General features: G+C 37.1%; 1 protein-coding gene across 2 annotated transcripts in view; it reads left to right on the top strand.

Moving 5' to 3' along the window:
• Positions 1–308: 308 nt before the first annotated feature.
• LOC308694109 (NLR family CARD domain-containing protein 3-like) overlaps positions 309–15,225 on the top strand; it is a 39,125-nt gene continuing 24,208 nt past the window's right edge. For both annotated transcript variants that reach the window (XM_081371412.1, XM_081371413.1), the window contains exons 1-9: positions 309–441; positions 2,968–3,064; positions 3,420–3,533; positions 6,792–6,917; positions 7,203–7,298; positions 7,499–9,226; positions 10,157–10,228; positions 10,710–10,880; positions 12,641–12,814. In XM_081371412.1, the coding sequence (XP_081227538.1) occupies positions 3,015–3,064; positions 3,420–3,533; positions 6,792–6,917; positions 7,203–7,298; positions 7,499–9,226; positions 10,157–10,228; positions 10,710–10,880; positions 12,641–12,814 (2,531 nt within the window). In that variant the 5' untranslated portion in view covers positions 309–441; positions 2,968–3,014. The remainder of the gene's footprint in view (positions 442–2,967; positions 3,065–3,419; positions 3,534–6,791; positions 6,918–7,202; positions 7,299–7,498; positions 9,227–10,156; positions 10,229–10,709; positions 10,881–12,640; positions 12,815–15,225) is intronic.

The raw sequence follows: 15,225 nt of genomic DNA, 5'->3' as shown, positions 1-15,225 counted from the left end.
TCTTGCTTTGGCAGCAGAGACCGTATTGTTTCGAGCTTGAAATACATATTTAAATTCATCGTAATTCTGGTGATTTTTTTCAGGGTTGGAGCTAAACTCTGTAGGACAGTGGCCCTTCAGGACCGAAGTTGCCCATCCCTGCTCCAGGGGATCTCATTCAATCTTATCCTGTATTTTACAGAGTATGTGTATGTTTTGATTTGAGAACATGAATAATAATAATTTTTCCGCAGGATTCATGTGATTTTCAGGGACTGATGGGGCTGTTCTGTGGATTATTTTCTCTCTCCAGTCAAAGTAGGTCATGTGCCGAATCCAGAAAAACCTGTTAGACTACATACTCTTTTCTGAACACAAAGTTCAGTTCAACTGAAGGTGTTTTTCAGGATGTGCCGTGAAGGAGAAAACATGATATATTAACGAAGAACAAACGGCAAAATAGTAAGTACTTACTTGAAATATTTCAGTGCACTGGGACACATGGATCATATTTGCTTTCGAGGTGAAGTGAATGAGTGAAATTAAATATGCCTTGGTTTATAGATTATTACATTATATATTTAACATAGACTTAACATCATTCTCTGAGAGAGTCCATCATTTTTTATCTGCCTGTTTAATGTTGTGATTTTGAGAAAACAAATTATCTGCAATAAAATATAAATAAAAATGGACATAAATCTAGTAATACGGACATAAATCCAGTTACATGTGACTGTGTAATGCAGTGGATCTAAAAAAAAAACTGAAGAATAAACAAAAGAACAAAAATATATGGCAAAAAACAAACAAACAAACAAACAACAAACAAAAAGAGCACAAAATATTTTTTAAACAAAAAAAACTTTAGCTTGCAAGGTTCTCTCAAAGTTCTGATCAAACGTTCTTCCAGTGACATCATCTACTCCACATGATGACATTACACATGAAAACATCTTGGGGAGGAGTCCAAGATGGCATCATGCTAACTTAAATTTCGCAGAGCTCTGCTGAAAAACGTTAATAACGGCACAAATATCACTCCCTAAAGTTACTTTTTTGAAAAAACACCCACAGTTTTCTTTCCGCTTTCTCTGAGATTCGAAATATGAAGTCGACCGCTGACTAAAGGAAAGAAATCAAATCAAATCAAATCAAATCAAGTATATTTGTATAGCGCTTTTTACAATACAGATTGTATCAAAGCAGCTTCACAGTATTAAAATAAAATAATACAACAAAGTTTGTTTCTAGTGGAATTTATTGATTGATAGAATAAAATTAAATATCCCCAAAATATCCCCAACTGAGCAAGCCAAAGGCAACAGTGGCAAGGAACCGAAAAACTCCATCAAGTGACCTAATGGTGTCCTAAAACTCCATCAGGTGACCTAATGGAGAAAAAAAAAACCTTGGGAGAACCCAGGCTCAGTCGGGGGCCAGTTCTCCTCTGGCATTTATGAACTAGAGGCCGGATTGTAGTTTGAAACTGTGAGATTAACAATATTATATGAATGCCTGGCTGAAAAGATGTGTCTTTAATCTAGTTTTAAACTGGGAGAGTGAGTCCGAGTAACGAACAGTATCAGGAAGGCTATTCCAGAGTTTTGGAGCCAAATGTGAAAATGCTCTCCCTCCTTTGGTTGATCTGGATATCCTAGGTATGACCAAAAGCCTCGAATTTATTGATCTTAAAGAGCGCGATGGATTATAGGGTGATAGAAGATCCGTTAAATAGACTGGAGCTAAGCCGTTTAGGGCTTTATAAGTCAGTAGCAATACCTTATAATTAATACAGAACTTTATAGGTAGCCAATGTAGTGATGATAAAATCGGTGTTATATGATCATATTTTCTTGATCTAGTAAGAACTCTAGCGGCTGCATTTTGGACTAACTGTAGCTTGTTTATTGAGGATGCAGGACAACCGGCTAATAAAGCATTACAGTAATCTAGTCTCGAGGTCATGAATGCATGAACTAACTTTTCTGCATCAGAAACTGATAGCATATTACGTAGCTTAGCAATGTTTCTAAGGTGGAAAAAGGCAGTTTTTGTAACATACGAAATATGATTTTCAAAAGACAGGTTACAATCGAGTATAACACCCAGGTCTTTTACTGTAGAGGATAAAGTAACAGGACATCCTACGATGTCAAAGTTGTATTGTGAGAGGTTCTGTGGGCGGTTTTTTGAACCGATAAGTATTACCTCTGTCTTGTCTGGATTTAATAAAAGAAAATTACGCGTCATCCAATCTTTTATATCTTTAACACACTCTGTCAATTTGGATAAATTAGCGTTTTCATCCGGCCGTGATGAAATATATATTTGAGTGTCATCAGCATAACAATGGAAACTAATTCCATGTTTCCTTATAATGTTTCCAAGTGACATCATATATATTGAGAATAACAGAGGGCCTAACACAGATCCCTGCGGCACTCCATAGTTTACTGGAGTTATGATCGATTTTTCTCCATTTAAATAGACAAAAGACTGCTGTTGACAAGACTCGAAAGGAGGGAAAGAGGGCTCACTTTGTGGGAGGTTGTGCCTTTGTTGATGGGTCTGAAATTAATCCTTCATAAGCATGGTAAACCTGTTTATTTTAGTGGATGTACTCGTTCAGTTTAAGAACGCTTTTTGTGAGTGAATGCAACACAATCGCGAACATAAATGGACAACTTTAAAGGCAATTTTCTCAATGTTTAGATTTTTTTGCACCCTCAAATTCCAGATTGTCCTATCCTAACAAACAATAAATGGAAAGCTTATTTATTCAGCTTTCAGATGATGTATAAATCTCAATGTCGAAAAATTTACCCATGTGACTGGTTTTGTGGTCCAGGGTCACATATGTGTAAACATGAATGACTGAGCTTGAGTTAACGCAGTCACATGATCCTTTTGTTCACACACTCAAGATATGTTAAAATTATGACGGTTGTTTAATTTAATCTAGTGTGTGAATGTTTCTTCATTCAGAGTCAGTGGAGGAGATCAAACTCATCAGATTCTCCTGCAGCTTCATCATGGCTGATTCACAAGGATCCAGAGATGAAGATTTTTCTCCAGGATGCAGGTACTTTCAACAAACACTGTTAAATATTGTGTTACATCACAGAAAAAATATCAGAAAACACACACGCATGCACACACACACACACACACACACACACACACACACACAGAGAGAGAAAGAAAGAAAGAAAGAAAGAAAGAAAGAAAGAAAGAAAGAAAGAAAGAAAGAAAGAGAGATCAAATAAACATTTACAGAAAAAAATATTAATGTTTTGCCTGTTTTTGTTTCAAACTAACATGAAATATTAAATAAAAAATGTTTTAATGAAAGATGAATGTTTATACTATATGGTTCCTCTCATAAAGAATGAACACCGTAATCTAAAGGATTAAACTGAATCTGTTCTTTGTTACAGTTCAGTCCAGCAGAAGAGCTCAAACCCAGAGTCCAGCTGTGTGTCTATGAAGAGTAACTGCTCTATGGAAGAGCCAGAAAAGTTTAAGAGTGGAAACACACAGTCTGATCTCAGGTAAATGGGTAAGCGGGGGCACAACCTAATGCAGGGCTAGTTGTAACACACTTGTTTTAAATACTTCCACACATGCTAGCACAATGAAACTTGAGTGTATTTACTAGTTGCCATTTCAACACAATATAGAGAAAAAAACTGCACCAAAATTCAAAAATCTTTGGAAGATATCACCGAACATTTATTTAAAGGTATAGTGGAGGATTTTCCTGAATTTTAGAAAAGAACCGCCCTCTCCACTTTTTGAAAAAATGCACATGGGCAACACTCTACCTGCTCCCAAGAGGGAACGCCTATTAAATGGAAATATTCTCCCAAAAACACTCTGGTCTTGTTTCTTTCTTCAGAGGCCTTTCTCTTCTTGTCATACAATTCGTAGACACTTTTTCTCTTGCGACCCTCAGACATTTTGAAAAAAACCCAGTGAGAACGGCGAGCTTCAATGAATGGCTGAAACCGTAGCTCACCACACATATACACCTGAAAGTGCGCATGCGCAGAAAGCGAAAACTACCTAGGGACGAGCACGTACGACGGCCTTACATAAACATATCACCAGAATGATTGACAACTAGGACAACCAATAGTCTTGATGATCCACCCGGAAAAAGAAAATCCTCCACTATACCTTTAACCATAGCGGAAGTAAATTTCCATCTCCGTTTTTAGTGTATATACAGGGGTTATACAGGGGTTAAAGTGGGCCGGAACGGTCCGGAACTGCGTTCCGGCACCTCAGATAAATTAATAAATAAATAGATTAAAATCAAATCAAATATTCTCATCAAATTCAATAATTTTCATCATTCATCAAATCAAAACTGAATATCACCCCCTGGCCCCGCATTCTCAAACACGCTTCCCGACGTTATGTTCTCAGTCACGGTTCTCCTGTCTGATTTTAGTGCATCTAAGTTACACCGGTTCATGCCTCCCCTCCCCGCTGAACGCCAGCGATTACTAATGCGTGAATGCACTCATGGGGGTTGAGCACGGTAAAGTTAGTTTTAGGTTCGATATTCTCCGGACATTTGTTTTCCCTTGTAATATATTTTATTATTTATTATTATATTATATATATTATATTTAAACCTGAGAATGCTTTGACGCGTTTCCACAGCGCATGATGCCTAGGGAACGTCTGCCAATTCCACTAACTGCGTTAAACGTAGACAATAAATTGTATTATTTAAAATTACTTTTAACATTTAAAAACAGACGTTTTCAAATTCCAAAGCTTGTAGAAGGTTCCTATTGGCAATACTGACTTAGACTACAGCTTTCCTGGCAGCCTTGAGTAAATTAACTTGTCTCAGAAAATGACTCATAAAACATATAAATATCAGTTGAGCCTATGTTTACTTTCTTCACTGACACAGACGAAAGTGAAAAGACTATCAGTCAAAGTTCAGCTTTAGGAGGGGAAGAAATAGGACAGGATAAGAAGACTGAGAGAAAAAGAAAGATGAAGATGAGGAGAGAGCAGGTATTGACAAATAATCTAATGACAAGGTTTTAAATTGATACATTTCTTATACATTTTTTTGGCCTTCAAAAGCCCTAAATTGCACATATGCAGGTCAGAGAAATCCAAATTTTCCTCACATTTGAGTCAGTTTTGGACTTCCCATTTTTATGTTTAAATTTACATTGTGAAAAACAAGGTTGTGTTCCATATTGCGGTGTGATACTTGGTGCCACAGTGACACTCTTGTCCCAAAAAGTATTGCTATACCACGATACTCAATATGTAGTCCCACGTTAAGTCATTTTCCCCTGTTGCACCTACACAAAATTTGAGGGTTCCCCCACCTGCCAAATCCCACTTTAACCACTGTGTATATATATATTAGAAGGCAAATTTATCTCCAATCTGTTATTTGGCAGATCTAACCAGCAGAAGACACTATCCGGGTGTAAATCCCAGTTGCATAGGTGTTGTAACACTGCGTTACAATGAGCCCCAATTAGAACTATGATATTTTATGATGTTAGCAATATAAATCACATTAACAACTTTTATGAAATATATTGAGAAACCACAAGAAAAAGGTGAATAAAGACTTAATTATTATTATGTGTGGAACTATGCTGTAAACTGTGTTTTGCAGTGTGTACATTGTCAGACTCAAAATTGTGTTTATTTTTTTTATTATTAAAAAATGCCATTATTTTACATGAAAAAGGTAATAATTGTAGCCTGGATGCCAGCCTAACTTGGCCCCGCCCACAGTATTTTTAGGTCGGGAAGTTGATTTAGTTGACTTGATCCGTTGTGGAGCAATTATGCTCGAACCAGAGCTGTTCGGACCAATCAAATTGTCAGGGCGGGCTTTATATACGATGATGGACAGACGATCAACAGTAACGTAATCATCCACGTAACCAAAGAGCGTTTGGGTTGAATTCGTTTACAACAAAGATGACTGCCACTGGAGAATTGAAATTTCACGAGTTCACACTTACAAATAAGTCAGATAGAATAAATGCATATTTGGCGTGCTGTCCGAGGTGAGGCTCCGGGCTCTGTATTCGGCCCGAACCCAAAGTACTCCCCCGTATTCCTGGCTGTGGAAGAACAAGCCAAGAGTGAGTGGGGGGATGCTGAAAACTGTCAAGGAATGTTAGGTGAGTGACAGAGTTAATAAATATATGCTTCCTCTCATGCTGATAGGGTATACATGGTAATTGTTTGATGACAAGTTGATTGGACTGATTATTTGAACGTGCTCCTCCCGAACTTTGTTTATGAAACATCATGTGTAGATTCTGCCATCGCGTCTGTTATAGAAGATATCGACAGCGCATTCATTTTAAAAGAGGAACAGAGAACCGCGATCAAGGCATTTGTCGATCGGAAAGATGAATGAAGAACATACATCACTCACTCCATTGCTCTGATTGGTTGTAGGTCTATCCAATTGAGTGCAGAGGCATTTTCTTTCCTGGTTCGGTTGAAACACGCCTCATAATCACAGCCCAATGGAGCAGATCAGACTCACATTCTGACTAGAACCTGAGTATGACGACGTCAGGCTATAATAATTGTATTTTATTGACAAAATATTTTTAAGTTTGTTTGGTTTGTTGAAAGCTACACAGTGATGTTTCACACCAAAATAAAACATTTGCAAAACACCACTGAGTTACAGACGTTAATTCAGAAGTGTAACAACACTCCCTGGTCTTTCTTAAGACAGAAGATTCCAGTAAAAGTGCACAACATTTATAAGTCTGTATGCTTTTTATTTTACTTAGTTTTAAAATCAGTTCAGTCCAGCAGAAGAGATCAAACCCAGAGTCCAGCTGTGTGTCTATGAAGAGTAACTGGTCTATGGATGATCCAATAACGTTTAAGAGTGGAAAGACACATTCTGATCTCAGGTATATCACTTCTATGTTATGCTTATAGTATTTTAATTTTTTATGACATTATTATTAATATACTGCAGTTTAATGATCTGATCTGATTTGAGCTAAACAATTATAAGATCAAATCCTGCAAGTTTCAGTCAATTAATGATTATCATTGTGCTCTTGTGTAAAGCTCTATGTATTATTGTTAATATAATACACACTGTAAAAGCTGTTGGTCTGTTACTCAGTTAATGACACAATTACATCAATATCAGTGTGTCTGATTATTTACCCTCTTCATTCTGATTTAAGGTCAAATCTTCTATCCAGACCAGTTAAAAACAAAACTGTGTTCAAGCCTGTGATTCAACCACAAGACTTTAATAAAAGCATGTGTCCTGGTCTCAGGTAAAATGCAGGACTTTTGTTGTTGATTAATTGTAGGTGCTGCAATTCACATCACTCAAACACATGATTAATAATTAAAACATTTCAGAAATCCAATGATGTTCTGTGTCCAATAATACAGCAAACAAATAATCTATTTTGTAATTTATGGTTATTTAATTCTTTGACTTGTGTAATAATGTGGTATTTTAATCTTACAGCCATGACTCTAAACCTGCTGAAGTCCTCAACACATTGAGATCAAATCTGAGAAAGAAGTTTGAGTGTTTGTGTGAGGGAATATCAAAGCAGGGAAACCCAACACTCCTGAACGAGATCTACACAGAGCTCTACATCACAGAGAGTGAAAGTGGAGAGATCAATAATGAGCATGAGGTGAGACAGATTGAGACACAGTCCAGGAGAGCAGAAAAAGAGGAGACACAGATCAAATGCAGTGACATCTTTAGACCTTTACCTGGACAAGACAAACCCATAAGAACTGTGCTGACAAAGGGAGTCGCTGGCATTGGAAAAACAGTCTCTGTGCAGAAGTTCATCCTGGACTGGGCTGAAGGGAAAGAGAATCAGGACGTCCAGCTCATATTTCCACTTGCTTTCAGAGAGCTCAACTGGATGAAGGACAAAACACTCAGTCTTTTAGATCTTCTTTATGTCTTTTTCCCTGAAACAAAAGAAATGGACATATCCAGTGATGAGTATAAAGTGTTGTTCATCTTTGATGGTCTGGATGAGTGTCGTCTGTGTCTGGATTTTCAGAGCGATGTGAGGTTGTGTGATGTGACTGAATCAGCCTCAGTGGACCAGCTGCTGACGAACCTCATTGTGGGGAATCTGCTTCCCTCTGCTCTCATCTGGATCACCTCCAGACCAGCAGCAGCGGATCTCGTCCCCTCTGAGTGTGTCCATCGAGTGACAGAGGTACGAGGCTTCAGTGACACACAGAAGGAGGAATACTTCAGGAAGAGAATCAGTGATCAGAGTCTGGCCGACAGGATCATCTCACACCTGAAGTCATCAAGGAGCCTCTTTATTATGTGCCACATCCCAGTGTTCTGCTGGATCTCAGCCACTGTTCTAGAGAAGATGTTGAGTGAAGCAGAGAGTGGAGAGATTCCCAAGACTCTCACTCAAATGTACACACACTTCCTCCTCATTCAGACCAACATCAAACATGAGAAGGACTATGAGAAGAAAGTGAAAGATGAAGACATGATTGTTAAACTGGGGAAACTGGCTTATCGGCAGCTTGTGAAAGGCAACCTGATCTTCTATGAGGAAGACCTGAGCGAGTGTGGCATTGGTGAGACAGAAGCATCAGTTTACTCAGGATTGTGCACTCAGATCTTCAGAGAGGAGTTGGGCTTGTATCAGGGGAAAGTCTTCTGCTTTGTTCATCTGAGCATTCAGGAACATTTAGCAGCTCTATATGTGCATCTCTCCTTTATCAACAATAACATCAATGTGTTTGACCAGATTACCAAACCAACTAATGGAGACAAAGTTTCCCTATCTGATCTCCATCAGAGAGCTGTGGATGAGGCTTTAGACAGTAAAAATGGGCATCTGGACCTTTTCCTTCGTTTCCTTCTGGGTCTGTCAGTGGAGTCTAATCAGAGTCTCTTACAAGAACTAAAGACACAGACAGCAAACAGCTCTCACAACAATGAGAGAACAGCTGACTATATTAAAGGAAAGATCAGTGAGAATCCCTCTCCAGATAAATACATCAATCTGTTTCACTGTCTGAATGAACTGGGTGATCTTTCTCTAGTGAACGAAGCTGAACCTCATATGAGCCGTGGAGGATTACGTGATGTGAAACTCTCCTCGTCTCAGTGGTCAGCTTTAGTTTTTGTGTTGTTGTCCTCAGAGGAGACTATGCAGGAGTTTGACCTGAGCAGATTTATTGGAGCCAGAAATGATCAGTAAGTAACACTGAGTGCAATCAAGATAAACTAAGAGATCAGAGGTGTTTAAATCATGGAAAAAATTGATTTCTGGGATATTGTACATGTACAGGTGTTTCTCAAACCGTGGCTGTGTCCTAGTAAGGCTGCATATCTCGACTGCCACGTCATCAAGCGCCTCTGAAGGCCTGGTGGCCATTTAGTTCTTAGCGTAGCGGACAGGCACGCAGGACATATTAAATTATTGTTGTTAATATTATTAGGCTAATTTTATCATTACATTAATGTTACAGTTAATTTGCCCCGCAGTAATTTCATAGCGCATCATCGCATAACCTGCACGCTGTGAGGATAAAAGATTAGATTAGCTTACTTCTCATTTGAAAAACAACTTGTTTAACACAAAATACTTCTTGATTCATGAAAACACAATTTTTTTTCACTATGGGCCACAAGGGAAGTATTAAGAAAATAAATTAGATTAATGTCTCATCATCATTTTTCTGTATTACCAGTTGCTCGCAAAATGATGGACAATGATTGAAAATAGAAAAGCAACAAGCAAACAAACTCTTGTGCTTAAAATTTCTGCAAATAATTTGCTGATGCAGGTACAAAAATACTTTTTTCTTACCCCCTTCTAACCATAGCAATGGACAGGACAAAAATGGTTGTGTAAGTGTATAGTGTTGTAGTGTAAATGCAGACTAATAGACCTGCCACAGCAACTTTGGCAAGAAAAAGAAAAATGAATCTGTGTTGGCTGAATACGAGGCTTCTACTGTTATAGATACTAAAGCATTTTTTTAACATGTCCTTTATAAAGCAGTGTTTAATAATAAAAAAAAATATTTGAGGGTTTTTAGGAAGGTATAATATATTTACCTATGATATGAATTATTATTATTGTTAGCATTAATATTTAACTTGTTTTTTATTTTCAATTAGTGTCACACAAAACTCAGCAAATGAAGTTCTTCAGAAGCTGATGCCTGTGGTTACAGCAACTAGATCAGCTGAGTAAGTAATACTGAGAACGAGCATCACTGTTAAAAAATTATAACATTTCTTACTTAAACATTATAAATTAATGGTTTAGCAAAAAATATGAGTGTCATACTTCAGCTTTTGAACCCTCCACCTATCTGACCTGATTTGTGATCTACTTAACCATTTTTTATGATATTTGTGTGAGAAATTTATTTTTAAATGTATGCTTTTATAATGTATGTATATAAACATTTAATTTAATTTAAATGTTAATACATTTATATTTTCGGAAAAAACAGATGTATTCAATGTGTTTCATTTAATCAGTTTTATATAATCTTTCTCCCTCAGACAGAGACATAATCTCTTATAATAACAGTTAAACTTACTAATATATTGAATTAATTAAAAAAAAAAGAGAGATATTGCACAAATTATAAACACAATTAAGAAAAACAAAGATTTCTGTTTTGATCTGAGAGAATGAAGAGTGTGTCATTGTTCTCTACAGGTTGGTTGATTGTGGTGTCACAGATGAAGGTTGTGCTGCTCTGGCTTCAGCTCTGAGATCAAACCCCTCACACCTGAGAAAACTGAATCTGTCATATAATAATCTAGGAGACTCAGTGAAGCTGTTCTCTTCTGTACTGGAGAATCCTCACTGTAAACTGGAGATACTGGGGTAAGATCATACGTGACTGTCACATGAAACTGTCACTGTGAATTCATAAAGTATAATCAAAATGGAATTTTGTAGGAAATGTAATAGCAGGAAAATAACTATTACATTAATTACAAGCAAAGTTAATGATCAAATTCATCAAATTAATTTCACGTCTGTTCATATGATGTAAGAGAATTAATATTTTTCTGTTTGAAGCGTTTTCTCTATTTCTCCTGCTGCTGTGAGTTCATGTGTTTGATCTGTAAATGATTGAACACATGAGCTGCTCCTCATTAAGGTGATACTGAAGTACTGATAGTCACACACTTTGTGTACATAGAAAAAGTCTTAGATCATTGAGTTCAGCTCATGAAAAATGGGGGCAAAAACAAAAGTGTTGCGTTCATAATTTTGTTCAGTGTAGATATAACTCTCAGGCCCACTGGAGCCTCATCAATAGGGCACGCATGCGCTGAACACCTCTGGAGTAAACTGACCCTGGAACAGAACCTGCTCTGGAGCTGCTATGGCTACTGACATACCAAGTTACCTCTGTTTTTGGAACCGAAAGTTGAGGTTATCCACTTACTCACCCTTAAACATACCCGGGTATGTCACACAACCTGCTTTCTGGAATAACCCCTGGTTTTCTCGTTCTTGTCTTGCCCTCTGGATTTGTTTGTTTGTTTGGACTGATTTTCTGAGCTCTGACCTTCTGCCTGTTTTAATGTACTATGACTTTGGATTGTGCTCTCAATAAACTGCATTAGGTTCGTCAGTCGTTGTGCTCAGTGCTGTCCGCAACCAAATCATAACACACACACTGCTGTTCAAAAAATTTGGATCAGTAAGATTTATGTTTTTAAAAGAAGTCTCTTCTGCTCACCAAGGCTGCATTTATTTGATTAAAAATACAAAAAAAGCAATGTTATTAAATATTATGATAATTTAAAATAACTGTTTTCTATTTTAATAAATTTTAAAATGTAATTTATTCCTGTGATCAAAGCTGAATTTCTGCATCATTACTCCAGTCTTCAGTGTCACATAATCCTTCATAAATAATTCTAATGATTTTTTATGCTCAAAAAATATTCATTATTATTATTAGCAATGTTGAAAACAGTCGTGTACAATTTCTTTTCAGGATTCTTTGATGAATAAAAAATTACACTTTACTATATATTCACGGGTAAATTGCAGTCAAAGATTTTTTTTTTTAAATTGAGTACTTTAATTTTATCAAGTGGAATCGTGACAGTTCTAATTACATTTATAAAAACAATTGGGAGTCGACATAATTATCATTCATTAATTTTAATATTACATCTGTGTTAATGAAGAGCAATAAATAATATTTTTCTGTTCAATCTCTCATTCTTGAGTTGAAGTGATATTTAATGATTGATCTGTAAATGATTGAACACATGAACTGCTCCTCAGTAACCTGATACGATCAACATTAACACTCTATACTTTAAACACAATTTCAGCACAGTCAGGACTTTAGTACATTAAGAAAAAGATGAATTCATCCTTAATGACCATCACATCCATAATTTTCTGTGATCATCTTTACACATTATTTAATGTGATATAAATAATTTATATACGTTTTTATATAAACTTTCCCTCTCAAACAAACACACACAAATATCATGGTGAATCTCTCTTACATCAAACATGGTGATCTGTGCTTTTTTTAAATGAAGAAGTCTGTTGATTCGATCTGTGTGTCTGATCTGAGAGAATGAAGAGTGTGTCATTGTTCTCTACAGGTTGAGGAATTGTGGTGTCACAGATGAAGGTTGTGCTGCTCTGGCTTCAGCTCTGAGATCAAACCCCTCACACCTGAGAAAACTGTATCTGTCTGAGAATAAACTAGGAGACTCAGGAGTGAAGCTGATCTCTGCTGTACTGGAGAATCCTCACTGTAAACTGGAGATACTGGGGTAAGATCATCTCTACCATAAAGACTCGGAGTGAATAAGGATTAATATGTAGATAGTGTATACAATATATCTTTGGCGTAAGCCCCATCCAGTGGTTCAGTGACAAATTCCTGCTTGAACCGTCAGATCCTGCCGGTGGTAGAAGGCAGCGGTGAGGAGTCTCCCTGAAGAGGAACATTTACATCTTAATATATTATTATCCCCCAAAAGAAAGTAAAACTAACAGCTAAAAAAAAAAACGGACAAACTACAAACCAGACAACAGATGCAGGATACAGTGAAGAGGTTTTTTAAATCACAAATGTTTGATGTAAATCAACTTGCCTTGTAATGCTTGTGCAAACAGACCCTTGCAAAAGCGTGAGCATTTCCTCAAAATGTGTGTGTGCTGCTGAAAAGAGGGAAGTGGTGTGTTTCACCTGAACCAGGACTCTCACCATATCAGATTTATCACTACACGATTAGCATGGCCAGAATAACTCACTATAACAATATATCGCCATATCTATGTAAATCTTGAAAAAACATTATTATAATGCTATCGGTCAACTTCATCTTTACTCTATTTATTTTGTGTTATTTAAAAAAAAAAAGAATCACACTTTTGCATAAAAAAGGAATAATTCCACTTAATGACGACCAGTTTGAAATTATAGCGGCTACTCAATCCAATGATCAAACCACTGAGAGACTAAGACAGGGACTTTATGCACTTGTGATGCATAAAATAAAAACATAGTTGAAGAATAAACTTTTACTAGCTTTTTATTGCACAGACCGATGTTTCTTGATGGTACAAAGTTTAGTGGTCAACAAAGAATACATCGTCCCTGCTCACCCCCTCCTCCTATCTCAATCAGTGAACAGGTGACTAATATTCACATTCCTACAAAATCCCGTGACCCCCCCACCATGATCACGTGACAATCAAAAACATTACCTCTTTCATGTCTACTACATTCCAGCCCCTAATTATTATCAAATAATGATTACACTTTTATTAGAGACATGAAATTTTCAATTTTAACAATGCATTAACAACATCATATAAATGTCCATTTCTTCTTCAAAAAATGTTTTTGGAAAAATCTTGGAAAAAAGTCAAGCCAAAAAAAGTGTTCATACTCATACTCAAAGTATTCTTTCCAGTTTATCTTTGTCAAGCTCATAGGCCAATGTCAATGTCAAAAAAAAAAAAAAGTCAGGTAACAAGTGAAGTTATCCATCTTCTGCTTCTTGTAGAAGTCAGACCTTGGTTATCGGTATGTCCAGACAGCTGCTTTTAGTCTTAATTTGCACATGACGCACAAATCCTCTTCTGTCTGGAAAAGTTTGAATAATGCCTCCCATAAGCCAAGAGTTTCGAGGTGCTGTTTTATCCACTATAAGCACTATGTCTCCTGATTTAAAGTTGCGTTTGATTCTGGACCATTTCTGACGTTCTTGAAGCTGACGTTCATCTCTTCCAGAACAAATCTGACATGTACTGGACTTGTTTCCACAGTCTACGAGCATAAACATCATCCTTTTTTAATTCTCCTGGTGGTAAAGATGGTGAAGTCCTTAAAAGCAACAGGTGGTTTGGTGTTAATGCTTCCAAGTCACTGGAGTCTGTGGATGCTAAGGTAATTGGACGAAATTGCACTTCGCAAAGAACAGTGTGTAGAACTTCTTCATCTAGATTCTGCACCTTTAAGGTAGAATTCAGAACTTTCCGCACAGATCTAATTAACCTCTTCCAAGACTCTCCATAATGTGATCCAGTTGGGGGGTTAAACGTAAACCAATCTCATAATGCCCATCAACAAGTTTGGCAGAATGGATCACCATTTCCATGAATTTTTTATCTTCTTTTGAATAGCCAGTTTGTTCATCTTGGCTACATTCTGGGAAGTCCATTTTAAACTGCTGTTGCCATATGTCTTCCAAATTCACAACTGAAATTCTGTTGACAGTGACTTCTGGCGGAGCACCATCCATTTTGTTCTCACTGTCTCCAGAGAGTGGGCCATTCACAGTCCATCCCAACATTGTCCTGATTGCATAGGGTCCATCATTTACGCTGCGGATTACCTCCAATGGTTCCAATGCTTTAGGAACATTTGTCCCTATCAGCAGTTCAATCCCTGCCTCAATCTCAGGTAAATGAACACTCTTTAAATACACAAGAGAATCAATCTCCGCGCTAACAAGGTCACAAAACAAACCATGCTGTTTTGAGTGTTCGAGAGTTGTACATTGACTGGTTTCACACCAAAAAGAGCCCAGACTGGCTTAAGCTGTTTTTTCCAAATCTTGGAAAAAGTGTTCCAATAGGTCGTAATGTGAGGACAATTCCAAAACATATGTGCAAGAGAGGCTGGCCCTTGTAAACATCTATCACAAGAAGGATTAATGAGCACCTTGAACTG

The sequence above is a fragment of the Scardinius erythrophthalmus genome, assembly GCF_964197995.2.
Source record: "Scardinius erythrophthalmus genome assembly, chromosome: 7".
Lineage (NCBI taxonomy): Eukaryota > Metazoa > Chordata > Actinopteri > Cypriniformes > Leuciscidae > Scardinius > Scardinius erythrophthalmus.
This window is presented reverse-complemented; position numbering and strand designations above follow the sequence as displayed.